At 44.1% G+C, this 17,106-nt stretch overlaps 1 protein-coding gene across 2 annotated transcripts in view; it reads right to left on the bottom strand.

The window, feature by feature from the left end:
* The window catches only part of GALNT7 (polypeptide N-acetylgalactosaminyltransferase 7), a 142,980-nt gene that overhangs the window by 13,269 nt on the left and 112,605 nt on the right, over positions 1–17,106 (bottom strand). The window contains exons 3-7 of one of the 2 annotated variants that reach the window (XM_055118891.1): positions 12,972–13,138; positions 8,854–8,984; positions 8,520–8,599; positions 5,866–6,048; positions 1,848–1,965 (exon numbers count right to left, since the gene is read on the bottom strand). In XM_055118891.1, the coding sequence (XP_054974866.1) occupies positions 1,848–1,965; positions 5,866–6,048; positions 8,520–8,599; positions 8,854–8,984; positions 12,972–13,138 (679 nt within the window). Of the gene's footprint in view, positions 1–1,847; positions 1,966–5,865; positions 6,049–6,187; positions 6,371–8,519; positions 8,600–8,853; positions 8,985–12,971; positions 13,139–17,106 lie in introns of both variants that reach the window. The other variant, XM_055118885.1, reaches the window with a different exon arrangement.

Raw genomic sequence — 17,106 nt, forward strand, 5'->3', positions numbered from 1 at the left:
CTTCCCACCTCGGTGATTATGAGAATAACCTTCCAGCTGGCTTCTTCACCTCTGGCTTCTCGCTCACGCTCTCTTTATTTATAGCAGGACAGTATTCTAGCTGAAAGGCAGCTTTGGGTCAGCTCCTTCCCCTGCTTAATATCCCGGATGGTTTCCCACTGCTTATCAAATTAAGCGAAAGAAAGAAAAAAATTCCCTGAGCTCAGCATTTCAGACTCTTCAGTACGTTCTTCACGTACTCGTCCACTTTCTCTGTGTGGGTTTCTTCCCGACATGGACAGATTCTGCCAGGCTGGCTTCCTGACACATTCTGTGTGACTCGGCCTCGGAGCCAACGGACTAGAAGTTCCTCTCTCCTCGCCTCCCTGGCCCCCGGCTCAGCAGCGCCGTGCCCTTCTGTCTAGTTTTGGCTCCAGTTCTACCCCTGGCCCAGTGCTGTTTCTTTTGTTTTTTTTTTTTCCTTTTTGGGTCACACCTGGCGATGCACAGGGGTTACTCCTGGCTCTGCACTCAGGAATTACCCCTGGCGGTGCTCAGAGGACCATATGGGATGCTGGGAATTGAACCCGGGTTGGCCGCGTGCAAGGCAAACGCCCTACCTGCTGTGCTATCGCTCCAGCCCCCACAGTGCTGTTTCTTAACCGGACCGGCGGAACGTCGCTGTAGTTAACCCGATCGCATACTTGGGGCTTGTTTTACTCTGTTCTCCGTCGATTGTTCATTCTTCACGAGCAAGGACGGGGTTCTCCTCCGTGTCCCCAAGTACGAAGCGTGAACACTGAAGACCTGACTATCTGCTGAACTCAGACTCTGCTCTGGTTCTTGATCTTTCCTTTGGGCCATGGGGTGGTGCAGGGAGAAGGGAGTGCTCATGAGAGGCAACGTGGCCCCGGTGCCACCCTCACGCTGGGGGCATGGCAGGGAGGCAGCTCTGTGTTAGTGACTGTGGGGTCTGCCTCCAGCACCAGACAGGTAAAGGCGGGGGGGGGGGTATTCTGCAACGATGCTCTCTGAAGAGCTCCTCTAACAAAGGGACCTCCCTGTGGGGGTATCGGGAGGGAAATTGGGGTCACTGGAGGTGGGAAATGGACACTGGTGGAAGGCCGATGGGTGTTCGGATCATTGTATGACCAAACAGCTTTATAATTGTTTATCTCACAGTGACTCAATAATAATAATAAAAAAAATAAAAATTTTAAAAATGGGGGTGTGGCATGAGGGATATGGGGGACATTGGTGGTGGGAAATGTACACTGGTGGAGGGATGGGTGTTGGGACACTGTATGGGTGAAACTCAATCATGAAAGCTTTGTAACTGTATCCCACGATGACATGGCGATTCAATTAAAAAATAAAAAAAATACATAAAAATATAAAAAAGAAGGACTAGAGTGATAGGACAGCGGGTAGGGCGTTTGCCTTGCACGAGGACGACCTGGGTTCGATTCCTTGGTCCCTCTCGGAGAGCCCGGCAAGCTACCGAGAGTATCCCGCCCTCATAGCAGAGCCTGGCAAACTATCCGTGGTGTATTCGATATGCCAAAAACAGTAACAAGTCTCACAATGGAGATGTTACTGGTGCCCGCTCGAGCAAATCGATGAACAATGGGGACGACAGTGCTACAGTGCTGCATAAAAAAGAAAGGGACCCCCCTGTAAGAAAGAAGGCTGTGGGAGGATGTGTTCAACCCACTGAACCACGAAGGATAGGGTAAATCAAGAGGTTTTGCTTATTTCCTCAAAACACACATCTTTTTGCCAGTCATGTCTCATCACTTAGGCCCTAACTAGTGTTCCACAAGGACACAGGCCCCCTCTGAAGGTCACGAGTCAGGGGAAGAAATTACCTTGTATGAGATCTCAAAGTTTTCACCACCCCAAATCTGAAGGCCTGGGTCGTAGAGACCCAGTTCAAAGAAGAAGTCTCGTTCAATGGCAAATAACCCACCAGCCATGGCTGGCGACCTAAGAGAGAGAAAGAAGGCAGTAAATACCCAAGAAAAGTTACCCGACGTGCCTTCACCAGTAGACAAGCCTTCTTGAAAATAATGCCCCCCAAAAGAAAAAAATTAATATGACCAAACATTAAGAAATTATAAAGCCTTTACAAAACGATCTGTTCCTAATTCCCGAGTGAATTTTTAAGATCCAATTAAAGCTTTTTAACAAATGAGAACATTGCATCATTTGGCCATTAGAGGGCGCCCCAGTACCTCTGTTGATTTAAAAATTAAGCCTCAGGTTAGCTCAAGACTTTTCCCTTTGCTCCTAAAAATACCGAGCCACCCAGTCTTGGTCTGCTAACTGCTCCTAGAATGATTTATGAGTCATTCTGGGATGAGTGAAACCATGCACCATGGAAGTAGTCTGCCAGCTTTTAATTTTATAGCTCGGGGCCTTGCCAAATAAGGGGCGTAAATCATTATAAAACAGGCACAGTTCATTCAGAGTTTGTGAATGTAGCACTGAACGACACAGGAGGAATCTGACATCGCCATTTACTGTGGTGGGAAGGGGGAAGGCAAGAAGGCAAGCTGTGGGCCTTCTTGGAACGGGGTCTGGCACTGGGTATGTCTTAGGATGAGGTTGGTTTTGGGGGGAGGGGTGCGCAGAGATTTGGCAGCTTTGTAGGGAGAAGCCACCCTCATCATGAGAAGTGCTGGGGGGCAAGGAGGGGGGAGGGTTCATTTTCACCTTGCTCCTTGCTCCCCCTACCCATTCTTAAGTGAAGTTCCTCTATCAGAGTACCTCCAGCATCATGCATGATATTGAATTCCCTATTGACTTTGGTTTGGGGGCCACCCCTGGTGTGCTCAGAGATCACTCCCAGAGTGCTCAGGGGACCATATGTAATGTCAGGGATTGAACCCCGGTTACCTGCATGCAAGGCAAGCACTTTACCCACTGTACTAGCTCTGCAGCCCCAGTCTGTGCTCAGGGATCACTCCCGGGTGCTTGGGGGAGCGTATGTGATGTTGGGGACTGAATCCATGTCAGCTGCATACAAGGCAAGTGCCCTATGTCCTGTACTATCTCTCCAGCCCCCACAATTCCTTTTTGTATCATTTTGTTTTGGGCACCACGCCAGTCTGTGCTCAGGCATCATTTCTGCAGTGCTCAGGGCACCGTATGTCATGCCAGGGGTTGAACCCTGGTTGGGCACGTGCAAGGTAAGTACCTTAACCATTCGATCTACTTTTCCACTCCACTGTCACCATTGCTCTGAATTCTGCCTAAACTCGCTGCTGGTAGGTCCTTGGTTTGGTTCTGCGCACTCAGACAGGCAGAGAGGCCCATCCCTCGTGGTGCTGGCCTATGAGCTCTCGTGCGTCCATCCTTTGGTCCCTAACCTCTGAGACATGTCATAGGAACAGATGATCCCAAAAAACGCTCTCCTTCCCATAAGCACCAATGTGCCTTGGGATTTTTCTTCATTCCGCTTCTCCCAGCGTCACCGAATCATCAGTGGAGTTATCTGTTTAATATCTGTCTGGTCCACTCTATTTTAAGCGCCACAAGGGAACTCAGCTTCTAAAAATTTATGGTTAGAAAACAGTGCCTGGAATATTGTAAGCACTCATTAAATATTGGTTGAGTGGATAAAAGATAAATCAGGTACTAATAGCAATATTAAAGGAAAATCATTATCTGGGTAAACTCATTCTCTTATTTTCTTCCTAAAATATGCCTCCTAACTCACAAAAGAGCATTATTCCATCTTTGGTTATATTTTCATGTTTAAAATGAACTGTGCATGGGGTTGAGCAATAGAATACTGGGGAGGGCATTTGCCTTGCACGTGACTGACCTGTGTTCAATCCTCTGCATCTCATATGGACTCCTGAGCCCACTAGGATTTATCCCTGAGCACAAAGAGAGGAGTCATTCTTGAGCACTGCTGGGTGCATCCCCCAAATGAAACCAAAATCTACTGTACTTTTTTTTAGGTTTAAATGTATTTCTACTTATCTTGGGGCTGGAAGAGTTAGCACAGTGGGTTTGCCTTGCATGCAGCCAACCCAGGTTCGATTTCCAGCATCCCATATGGTCCCCAGAGCACTGCCAGGAGTGACTCTGCACTCCTGAGTGCAGAGTCAGGAGTGACCCCTGTCCTGTGCATTGCTGGGTGTGACCCAAAAAGCAAGGAAAAAATAAGGGGGGTCAGAGTGATAACACAATGGGTAGGGCATTTGCCTTGTATGCAGCCAACCCCGGGTTTGATCCCCGACATCCCATATGGTCCCATATGGCCAGGAGTAATTCCTGGGTGCTGAGCTAGGAGCATCGCTGGGTGTGACCCAAAAAGCAAAAAATTAAAAAAAAATATTTCTACTTATCTCAAAACACACTTGAAAATACATATTAATATGAAAGCCAGTGAATTAAAGGGAAACCTTCCTTACAATTTTTCTTACTTCTTTAAGAGAAAAATAAACCTCTCTACTATCCTGGGGAATCAGCAAAAAACACAAACTCAATCTTCTTTATGACTTTCCCTAGAATTACTTGTTATGTCCATGAATAGATTCTTGAACTGCTTTGAGAAAAACAGGAACTTCAAGGGAAACATCAACTAGAGCTTGAAGCTTTATAATTTCTCATGTTTGCCATTTCAGTATCTCGATAAGACACGCCTCAAATCCCAGCTGCAGGGAAACCTGGTCCCCAAACAGCACTAGGGGTATTAACATGCAACAGGAAGCACTCAACCAAAAGCCAACTGTAGGAGCAGAAAGTCAAATTAGAATAATCGCACTTTCCATAAGATCACAGTGACACTGCACGGAGAACCCCCTCGGAGCATTTGAGTGAAAATTTTGTTTGGGGTCATTCTTTCAAAAGATAGTAACACCCTCCCGTAAAAAGACCAAAAGAATTGAGTTAGATTGATTGGTTCCATCTGAAGAGCGGGAAAGGACCAAAGATGATTTTTAGAATAAAACTTTCCTGAAATCAAGCACTCTCTAGTGAAATAATAAAAGATTCTGGGGAATGTTTTTCTGAAGGTGTGTATTATTTATTCATCACATGCAACTCGCACAAAATTAGTATTCAAGAATTTGCAAAACTGGAGTGCTAGTACAGCGGGTATGGAGTTTGCCTTGCAAGTGGCCGACCTGGGTTCGATCCCTGGCATCCCATAGAGTCCCCCAAGCACCGCCAGGAGTAATTCCTGAGTGGAGAAGTGGGAGTAACCCCTGAGCATCTCTGGGTATGACCCAAAATAAAAATAAAAAATAAAGAAAAGGGAGTTTGCAAAACCAAGGGAAGCAACCCCCCCCCAATATAAAAACCCCAAACCCCCCAACTCTCTAACCTACATCCATGGCATTAAAGTGGAAGGAAAACCTGGACTGTAAATGATTTAAGCATGCTAAACTTACAGAACAGCACCATCCCCCAAAGACACAAATTTAATGTTTCTCTCATCTACTATTATGGGGTGGCCAAGATGTTCTCTTTTGTCCACTTGTGTTCAGAATTAATGTTATCTAATGCTCCCCTCTCCCAAAGAGTGCTTGCATGTAGGGAAATGACCAAGAAGCAGATGTGCATTACATCTGATAAACAGTCCAGCGCCTAGTTCTTCGGGATGAGACCAGGTCTGCCAGTATCTCTCTGTGGAGTCTGGCTGTGCGGTGGGCGCAGCCATTGAGGTGAGGTCATACTTGCTGGCACTCGCTCCCGCAACGCGTTTCTCAGAAGCATCCCGTCAAAAATTACGTGAGACTTCAGTGCAAGGACAGAAACCCATTGAGAGCTGGAAGACGCAATCTACAGGTTCATTTTCAGCGTGGCAAGAGGTTACTAGGTTAGCAGCAACAGCATACAAAGGAAAAACAGGTAAGTGATTTAGTTGATTACCGATATGGTTCAGTTTTTGTCTTTCTCATTTTCTTCTCGCGAGAGGTCAGAGGCACCCGTTTCCAGAGCATACTCCAATCCCATGCTCCTCGGGCATACCCATCTTCGTCACCACCCCCTTGGGGTACAATTTGATATGTGTTGCCATTTATGACATCTATAAGCGGCACAGTGCAAGTGGTTCTGTGTTGTGTTGAGGATGGCAGCAAAGATGAAATGGATGGTATGTAGGGACCCACATATTTATATGAGCACATGGGGAAGGAAAAAAAAAGGACTTAGATAAACATTCAACATAAGAAGATAAAGTAATAATCTTTACCGATAAGGTTCAGTTTTATGTTTTCTTTTGGCCTTTTCCTTGTAGCTTAGCGGAATACGCTTCCATAGTAAACTCCAGTCCCAGGCCCCTCTGGCAAAGCCATCTTCATCCCCACCTTGCTGTGGTTCAATGGAATAGTCATTCCCATCTATGTAATCTATTAGAGGCACAGTACATGTAGTTCTGAAACATTTACAGAAAATGAAAACGCATTTAAGAACCCAAAACTGACTGGTTTGGCATGCCTAGCTAGATGCTCTCTTTTCGTGGGTTGTTTGCTTTGCTTTGCGCTTGAGAATCTAGAACTAAACGAACACTTGGAAACAGTCAAGGGGCCTGTGCTGGCAAGGGCAGGTTGTGGGTGACTGTCCCCCTACCTCCCCCAGTTTACAGATAAATGATCAGGACAAAGAGCCTGGCCGTGGAAGTTAAAAACGCTTTCTCATATTCACTGTCACCCTGCAACTTTCTCTCGATACCTTTACTTATTCACAACATTTTTCTATTGTTTTCTCTCCTTATCCCGCCATTAAAAATGTGTGTGTGTGTGTGTGTGTAGAATCCTTGAAAAGAGAATGTGAGTGTATGAGTGTGTGTGTATGTGTATGTAGAATCTTAGCAGAGAGAGAGAAAGTGTGTGTGTGTGTGTATAGAATCTTAGCAGAGTGTGTATATATGTGTGTGTGTAGAATCTTAGCAGAAAGAGAGAGAGAGAGAGTGTAAGTGTGTGTGTGTATAGAATCTTAGTAGAGAGAGAAAGGGAGAAAGAGAGAGAGAAAGGAAGAGAGAGAGAGAGAGAGAGAGAGAGAGAAAGGAAGAGAGAGAGAGAGAGTATAGAATCTTAGCTCTCCCAGCTTGTTGCAGCTTTCTATTGCTTTGGGGGCAGTTATGAAAACTGTTCCTGTACTTTATTTGATCTCTCTCCTGCTTGTATTATCAAACCCAGTTTTTATTGAAAAACAAACAAAAAGTATTATATTGTTGTCCTGCTTTTTTAAATAACAAGAAAAATATTGCCACTGAAGAATTTATGGCATGGCATGACAGCCCGGAGGAAACAAATCCTTTTGATTTGACTTTCATGAAAATGCAAGTCCTGGGTGGCCGAGAGTCAGCACGACAGAGAACCGGTGACCCGGCTCAGTTCACTCTTTCTCTCATCAGAGAAGACCTTAAATCTCCTTCCAAAATCGGGAGAGCAGCTTTTCCTCCTCATGGTAAGGTGTTTCTGAGCAATCAGGGATCAGGGGGAGGACCCCAGGGGCTGGGATGTTCTGTGTGGGGAGAGTGGGTTCAAGGGACACTGCTGGTTCCCTCCAGATTGAGGATCCTGAGGGCTCTGGGAGAAAATTCCTTTCTCACTGCCCTTGTGTGAGGTTCCTTTTCATCCAGAGAGGTGAATTTTTCCTTATCTTCCCTCTTTTCTCATAATTCCTGGATTTTGAAGTACATGGGGCAGGGCAAAAAAAAAAAAAAAAAATGTCCAGGAGAGCTGGCAGTGTGATGGTTTATCAGCTGCTAGGTTAAGCCTCAGCATCCCCTTCGTACTCGGAGCTAATAACATCTCTCTGCCAGGGTTACGAGGAGGATGAAGCCAGAGGGTCTGCAGTGAGTGTTCACTGGAGATCTTCTCCAGCTTCCCCCTCCGATTCCTACCAGCCTCCACAGGGAGGCATCTGCTTTTGCTTGATCTCGAAGCTGTCAGAACTCGGGACAGGCTTTCGGAGCCAGAGGACGGCTGCTACTGTCTATTGTTTCAGCTACTTCTGAAGGAGCTAACGAGGCTGACGGCGTTTTCATGAGCCCGTTGCTTCTGTGTGAGAACTTTAATGTTTCTATAGGAACCTACAGCGTTGGCAGGAGTAACAGCTGGCCCTGACTATGTAAAGCGCTAATTTAGAGAGGGCATGAAAAAAATCCCAAAGGGTATTATAATTTCAAAGCCCTCTCTTTTGAGTCTTTAGGGCTGTGACCACGGTTTAGCGGGGAGCCATTAATTAATACTGCTCTGAGAGAGAGAGAGAGAGAGAGAAAAAGACCTCGTTATTCGAGAAGTTTCTTCACCACCCAACCACCCGGGGTTTTTTTCCAGGGAGATGCCCGAGGCTTCTCCCAAGCGCCCCGACTGCCTACATCCAAATGAACCCCGAGATTCAGAAGAATCACAGCATCCACCCCAGCCAACAACTAGCTGGATGACAGTGCTTCCAATGCAATGCTTGGGGCACTAACTGGCACTGACATCAGAAGAATGAGAACACCAGGAGATCCTTCTAGGGTGAGGTTTACTTTTTAACCAGGAAGGAAAAAAAAAAAAGCAAGGCGATGTTACCTGTCTTTAGAAATGGGAGCTACAAGTGGTGCATACCAGTTAACTGCCACCTCACAGTGGGCATCAAGGTATATCAAAACCTTAAAGAAAAGAGGCAGGATGAAAGAACACTCTTCACATATGGCACATCACACATCACACACCATTCACACTTATACAGATGCTACTACGCATGCGCTCCACAGTCAATTTTGACATATACGTTATACCTGTTCAAGCCAGCATTTTTGTTTCAATTAAAAAAAATTTTTCTTTTCTGAAGGGTACTTGAAAAGGTCTATGATCTAGTTACCCATCCCCAAAGGAGACATCGTAGAGGTCAAATGTTTCCTACCTGTCCGAGTTTAGCTTTGTGGGCACCGATACTCCGTGCTTGAATTAAACCTTCTCTCCTTTCGTTTCGAAATACCTTCACTAGGCCATTCCACCGCTTAATATACTCATCGAGTTTCTCTTTCAAGTGTTCTGTGGGTGAAAAAGGCAATCAACACCATAAGAGACATGTATGTATATAAATCATTTAAACTATAATTTCCTTTCAAAAACAGGGATAGGTAACAGAAAAAACCTTGGAAGTCAGAGGGAATAGTTACTATATTTCAAATACAATAACTATTGGGCATTTGCCCTGCTGCATGCTGTGGCCCTAGGTTCGATCCCCAGCACCTCATATAGTCCCCCCAAGCACCGCCAGGAGTAATCCCTGAGCAAGTCAGCCTAGGAGCCATCTCTCCTTCCCAGGATAGTCCTTCGACTTCCACTATTCAGAGCCTGTATGATTGACCCCTTACAGCCATACAAGTGCCTGGCTTCCTAAATGTGTTTCTTGGAGACACAAAAGTTGTTTCTATAGAGTACAACAATATGATAGCACTGTAGCACTGTCATCCCATTGTTCATCGATTCGCTTGAGCAGGCACTAGTAATGTCTTCATTGTGAGACTTGTTGTTACTGTTTTTGGCATATTGAATACGCCATGGCTATGATACCTAGAAAAAATGTTATATAAAGTATTTTATATGGACTATTAACATTTCACCTATGAATGCAAACCTAATCAAAAAAGATGTGACTAGTGCAGAATCAGTGATTATAGGGGCAGAAAGGCTGTGTACTTAATACTTGAGCTCATTCTTAGGGGGCCAATAGTTAACAAATTCCCTACAGACGAGTACTCAAAATTGAGAGGCAAAACTTTTCTGACATCCAGTTTTAATGAGAATTGTAAATTAAAACCCCATGTTGAGAATCTGAGAATTTAATTTACAATTCTCATGCTGAATTACATTTCTTCTCCCAGAAAAATTGATGCAATTTTCCCTTAAAATTTTTTTTTTTTTACCCTGGTGTAGTCCTAAGCCCAGTTCCACCGGTGCATGGGGTTTCTCAGTTAATTTTACAGATTTAGATTTTTTCATTTTAAATCCAAAATGCTGTCAAGTGCCAACGAAATCTCTGTAAAATATATTTTAAAATATTTCTCTTGAGACAGGAATGATATTATTAATGAACACATTCTTGGCACAGAAAATTGCAACCAAGAGTTAAGCTAAACTCAATAGATATAGTGACAAGACTAAAATGTTTTAAGCGATACATTCTCTAGTACAGTTAAAAATGATTAACTGAAAACAGTGCTTAGTTACACAAAGATAAGGGAGTGGGGAGGAAGAGGCCATTTTTCTATTTCTTCTGCACAGAAACATATGTCTATAAGATCAAGATTCTGGTCAGGTCCTTGCAAAAAATAGCAGAGATTTATTCAGACTGCAAGAGCTCTAAATTAAGTTTTGGAGGAAGCTTTTATAAAGCTATTTTGAATGGTGTTCTCATGCCATCCATATTCCATCTTTCCTGCTAACCTTATAGTCAATGATACCGCTACACGCACATAAAAATTCCTTGCAAAACTTATTTGCCATAAAAAAACAAATATCTTCCTATTACCGAGTAGTCATTCTTCCAAAGTTTCAGTTCTGTTTTATGGTAAGCAAAGAAGGATAAATAACAACTCCAACCTGTGTCTCAGCAATCCTATTACAGGTTCTGAAATGTAGCAGGCTGATGTGGAGTCAAGCAGTGGCATGTTCTAAGCACGCTTGCTTTCATGAGTTGTTAGGTTTTTACTGAATAGAGGGGCCACACGTATCACAAACCTGCTTGTGTGAACAGTGCTGGGTGGACAAGGCATGGGATGCCAGGGAAGAAACTCAGAATCCTGCACAAGCAATGCATGTGCTCTTCTGCTTGAGCTACTTCCTTGGCATCACGTTTTCTCTCTTTTGATATTTATGTTATTAAGAATTTGTGTTCAGGTGGCTACGGGATGCAGGACTGGGACACATCCGAGTGTGTCTGAGCTTTAGAAAAGCGACCTGTTCTAAAAACTGAAAACATACAATCTTTTAATGGAAAACTAATTATCAAATGCTTCCTTAGTAGGGCTGTCTTTCTTGGGGGGAAACTCCAACAACAATAGTGAGTTTTGTGTTGAAATATGGAACGTAATCAAGGTAAAGAGAAAATGAAGTGAAATTCATCAGTTATACAGTTGGGGGGGCGGGGGTGGGGGGTATACTGGGGATTTTGGTGGTGGAATATGGGCACTGGTGAAGGGATGGTGTTTGAATATTGTATAACTGAGACATAAACCTGAGAACTTTGTAACTTTCCACATGGTGATAAAATAAAAATTTTTTAAAAAAAGAAAAAAGAATTTGTGTTCAGGGGCCAGAGAGATAGTACAGTGGGTAAGGTATTTTGCCCTGCATGCAGCCAACCATGGTTTGAATCCCTGGCACTACACAAAGCACCCCAGGAGCCACTCTTGAGCACAGAGCCAGAAATATCCAATCCCCCTGATACATATTGAGTTTATCACTGTCACTCTCATCCCGTTGCTCATCAATTTGCTCGAGTGGGCACCAGTAATGTCTCCATTGTGAGACTTGTTCTTACTGTTTTTGGCATATTGAATATGCCATGCTTTGCCACGGGGGCGAGATACTCTCAGTAGCTTGCCAGGCTCTCCAAGAGGGGCAGGGGAATCAAACCCGGGTCGGCCTCGTGCAAGGCGAAAGCCCTACCCATTGTGCTATCATCCAGTCCATTGAGTTTATAATCGTGGATACCTTTAAAGAATAGAACGTTAGCTTTCAGACTCCCTTATCTGGAAAATCATTGTTCAATCAGTCCCTTATCAAGCTGATCAAAGACAAACCAATGCCTCCATAAATGCTTATAAAAATGGTTCTGAAAAACAAGAGCAATGCATAATTTCCTATTATCTAAAATACAGAACAAAATAATCTTTAATGAATTATTCCTCCTACTCCTCCTACTCTTCCTCCTCCGTATTGGGGTTAAGCGACTCGGCTCACTCCTGGCTGTGCTCAGGGTTCATTTCTTTTTTTAAAATTTAATTTAATTTCTTTCACTGAATCACTGTGAGATACAGTTACAAAGCTTTCATGTTTGAGTTTCAATCACACAATGATCAAACATCCATGCCCTCACCAGTGCACACTTTCCACCACCAATGTCCCCAGTATAAATCCCCCCCCACCCTTTCCAGCCCTCCTCCTGCCTCTGTGGCAGACAATTTCCCCCATACTTTCTCTCTCTACTTTTGGGCATTATGGTTTTCAATACAGATACTGAGAAGTTATCATGTTTGGTCGTTTATCTACTTTCAGCACACATCTCCCATCCCGAACGATTCCTCCAACCATCATTGTCTTAGTGATCCCTTCTCTATTCCAGCTGTCAGGGTTTATTTCTAGTTGTGCTCCCTGGGGGGGGGGGGGGAGCATCTGCATCTGAAGGTCAAACTGCAATGGGCCCCGTTTAAGACGAGTCTCTTAACCCCTGTATGACTTGTCCGGCCCAGGAAATATTTCTTATTATAAATCAAGTCTATGTATGGTTTCTGGTCCAATTCAACAGTTGTATCAGCATTCAAACACAAATTTTAAGCCACCAAGCAAATACATGGGTTTTGGTGTGCAGCTCGGTTGGTGCTTCAGATAGCATCATGGAACACTTGCAATTTTGTTGTTTTCAGTCTTTCAATATATGACTTCTAGGAATAAACTTCTGCAAATGCAAGAACGAAATAACTGGCACAGCATACAATAAAGGTAAAATACACAGACTTCTGAATTTGTCATTCTAGATGCAGCTATTAAGTACCTGTACTGTTGGGTATGCTTTTTTTTTAACAACTCTGAACCTCAGGCATAAGAGGAATATAATAGCATTATCCTTTGCAGGGATTAATTGTCAGCATTAGATGATTCGCATAGAACACTTGGGTTAGTGCCAGCTTGTTGATACTGGCATCAATAGATGCTCATCATTAAAATTTAAAGACCTTTAAAATCACATTTTTGCAATTACTTATAATTAACTTATTTTATAGACCAAGCGTCAGTCCTAGGGCCATTCATTACCTTTATTACTGAAATCATCAATTAGCACGATTTCTGCCAAATATTTCCTTGGGGTCCTTTTAATTACACTGTGGACTGTCCTCATGAGGGTTGACCATCCTTCGTTGTGGAAGACAATGATAACACTGGACGTGAGCAGGTTTTCATCATAATGCCAGTACTTGCATCTGCAAAAGGAAAATTTCATGTTTACTCAGAGGTTATCTACAATGTTCCCTTCCAAATCTAAGTTTCTGATTGGATTAGGTGTTGCTGACTTATCTGAGGTATCTGTAAAACAACCCTTTGGGGTCAGAGAGATAGTACAGTGGGTGCTTGCCTTGCATGCCACAGACTCGGGTACTATCCCCAGCATCCCATAAGGTCCCCTGAGCACTGCCAAGAGTGGTCCCTGAGCTCAAAGCCAGGAGTGCACACTGAGCACCTTTGGGTGTGCTCCCCCTATGAGTCCCCCCAAACGTGTGGACTAGGAGCGGGAGAGAGTATGGGGGTTAAGGCACTTGCCTTGCATGCGAATTAGAGCTGGGAGTTAGCCCTGAGCAGAACTGGTGTGGACCTCAAGCCATAAATTAAAGAAAACAAAGTCTGACCTAGGAAAATATGCATTAAAAAGCTAAACAAGCCATTATATTTTATTTTTTCATTTATTTATTTATTTATGTATTTATTTTTTTGCTTTTTGGGTCACACCCAGAAACGCTCAGGGGTTACTCCTGGCTTTGCACTCAGGAATTGCTCCTGTCAGTGCTTGGGGGACCATATGGGATGCCGGGGATCGAACCCGGGTCAGCTGCGTGCAAAGCAAACGCCCTACCCGCTGTGCTATCGCTCCGGCCCCAAGCCATTATATTTTAACAGAAGAAACACAAAATTGGAAAGAGAAGCTGCTATGAGACAAGGTAATTCCTAGATGAAGCTACTTCCTAAATCATTGGTACTTGTGTGACAAAGACAACTCATTTGTGAATTGAGGCTTCTCATCTGGGGACGCTTAAGATGTTATTTACAGTACTGTTTTTTTTTTTTATTTCACATGACTCATATCTCAGTTTATTTTCATTTTTTTAGAACTTGAGCTTTTGGTGTAGGATTTATTTCACTTAAGGAAACAAACCAACCACTGGATGATGAATAGGTTTGCAAACTGTCCTAAGTTGGGTCAAATATTGAAAAACATTTAGAAACTGACCAGTATAACAGGCATTAAAAAATTAATAGTTGAACAAATAAAGCCCCAAGAGTGTTTAAAGTTATTAGACTGGTTAAAGAACGGTCTTTAGCTGTTCTATTAAAAAATATGGAAAACAACAGCAGCAGAAATCAAGTTGCCAGAGACTTTTTTTAATTGTAAGAAAACTCAAAATAGGGTGTGATGATGACTCAAAGATTCTGGGAAAACTGTGTGAGTTCATGGTAGCCTGTGTGTGTGTGTTTGTGTGTGTGTGTGTGTGTGTGCACGCGCGTGTGTGTTCATTTGGTTCTTTGGCTCTAAGAGATCAAGATCATAAGAAACGAGAGGCAAATAACAACAATTTGAGGCCCAGGTTCTTCTGCAGGAGTGAAGTTTTGGGAACCAACATTTCGCACCTCTTTCTCCTGGCTGAAATGCAAAGGGAAACGCCTGTCCAAAACTTTTCATAAAGCAGCTAACAGGCTTGTCCCAAGGATTCCTGGTAAACCTGGTAAATGCTAACTGAAAGCACAGTTAGCATTCTCACCTTGTTAACTTCTACCAACATTTACCTAAGTTATGATAACCTACTGATGGGCCTGGCCCTATTGAGAGGGAAGCCACCTTTTTCCTAGGTGTTTATTTTCCATTCAAAATTATGCTCAGGAGCCAGTGAGCAGCATAGCTAGTACAGGGGGCAGGGTGCTGCCATGCATGTCTGACCCAGTTTGATCCCTGGCACCACAGGTGGTCCCCTGAGCCTACTAAGAGTGATCCCTGAGCACAGAGCCAGGAGTAAGCCCTGAGCACCACTGGGTGTGCCCCCACTCAAACAAAGACAAACCAAGTAAACTAAAAAAAACCCATATTGTTCCAAATTGCTCTTATTTCTAATATGCTTCTTTTTTTTTTTACTTTTTGGGTCACACCCGGCGATGCACATAGCTCACTCCTGGCTCTGCACTCAGGAATTACCCCTGGCGGTGCTCAAGGGAGCATATGGGATGCTGGGAATCGAACCCGGGTCGGCCGTGTGCGAGGCAAATGCCCTACCCGATGTGCTATCACTCCGGCCCTCTAATATGCTTCTTTTATGATGAGCACTAAGCATCTCAGCTGCCCAGGCTCTGGGGCCAGACTCGGGTGGCAGAATGGAAAGTGAGTTCTCTCTCTTGCTTTTGCTTTTGTTTGGGGGCCACACACAGCTGTGCTCAGGGCTTAGTCCTTGCTCTGAGCTTAGGAGTCACACCTGGGGGTGCTCAGGGGACCATGCGTTTGGCCCGGAGATGAAACCAGACCCCCTGCATGCAAGGCAAGTGCCCCAGCCGCTGTACTATCTCTCCAGCCCAACATCCATCCATACACTTGTTGATGCTTAAAACCAGACAGTCTCTCTGGCTCGTGTCTCTCTCTTGGGCTAATAACGGTTCTCTGTTCCCCCAAATGTGAGCGGGGACACAGGGGTGCACAGGACAGATGGACCTCTTTTGGCATCAAGATATGGGGTCACGAAAGCCTTGGAGAGTTGTGGGGCAAAGTGAAAGAATGAATCGAGAAAATAATGTACTAAACCCAAGACAAGGGGAGGGAGTGAGAAGGAGAGATGGACGCATAGCCATGACTCGTGTGCATGTGACTCAGATATCAGAACTTTAAAGATGGACAGATGGACTGCACAGATGGTTTGCTTCATAGGAAGGAGGCTTGGGTTCAGTTACCAGCAGCTGGAGTGACTCCGGAGTATAGACAGTGCCAGGTACTGCAGGGTGTGAGCCCAAAACAAAACAGAGCAAAACAAGACACTAGTGAAAGGAGTCCCTGCGGTCTTAGGTAACCAACACCCCTGGCCCGGGTTTGGCCATCTTTCCTCCTTGACTGCCAGAACATTTGCAGTAAGGAAAACTTTTAATTTATTTTTCTTTTTGGGTCACACCCGGCGATGCACAGGGGTTACTCCTGGCCTTGCACTCAGAAATTACTCCTGGCAGTGCTCGGGGGACCATATGTGATGCTGGGAATCGAACCTGGGCCGGCTGCCTGCAAGACAAATGCCCTACCCGCTGTATTATTGCTCCAGCCCAAGGATGCCATATTAAGTAGATTGACTGATTTTGTTGCAGACTTTTGACTCTCTTCTCTGGCAGCTCATTTGCTAAGACAGCTCAACACTTTCTAACATCAGGAGAAGCACTGCGTTCGCCTTATCACAGGCTGTGCGCTGCAAACACCCTCCTTCATATTATACACTTGCAATGATCAAAGCTGTAGGCTTACTCTTAAAGTAATTACAGAGAATATTTTCATGGTAGCTGAGTGGGGTAGGTGCTTGATGGCGGAAGCCAAGATGGGAGGGAAGAATTTCCATTGTGACTTTTCTGTAACTTAAAAAAGGAGATGGCAAAACCACAAATGAAATGCCTATGAATAATTTACTTCCCTTCTCTTGATACCAGCTGTTTTTAACATCTTCAGTTTGATAGAAAGCCGTGTTGTATTTAGGCTTTATTAATAAATAATATCTAATTTGGCAAACTGTGAAAAATGTAAACATGTTAAGGTTGCACGTCCTTGCAATTCACATATACTACCATTAAACCACAGTAATGCACATGTTGTATATTTTTGTTTTGTTTTTTTGCTTTTTGGGTCACACCTGGCGATGCACAGGGGTTACTCCTGGCTCTGCACTCAGGAATTACTCCTGGTGGTACTCAGGGGACCATATGGGATGCTGGGAATTGAACCTGGGTCGGCAGTGTGCAAGGCAAACGCCCTCCCCACTGTGCTATCGCTCCAGCCCCTGTTGTATATTTGTATGTACAAATAACTCATTTTGCCTCTTTCTTTCTTTCTTTCTTTCTTTCTTTCTTTCTTTCTTTCTTTCTTTCTTTCTTTCTTTCTTTCTTTCTTTCTTTCTTTCTTTCTTTCTTTCTTTCTTTCTTTCTTTCTTTCTCTTTCCTTCTT

The sequence above is a fragment of the Sorex araneus genome, chromosome 1 (assembly GCF_027595985.1).
Source record: "Sorex araneus isolate mSorAra2 chromosome 1, mSorAra2.pri, whole genome shotgun sequence".
NCBI classification, from domain to species: Eukaryota; Metazoa; Chordata; class Mammalia; order Eulipotyphla; family Soricidae; genus Sorex; species Sorex araneus.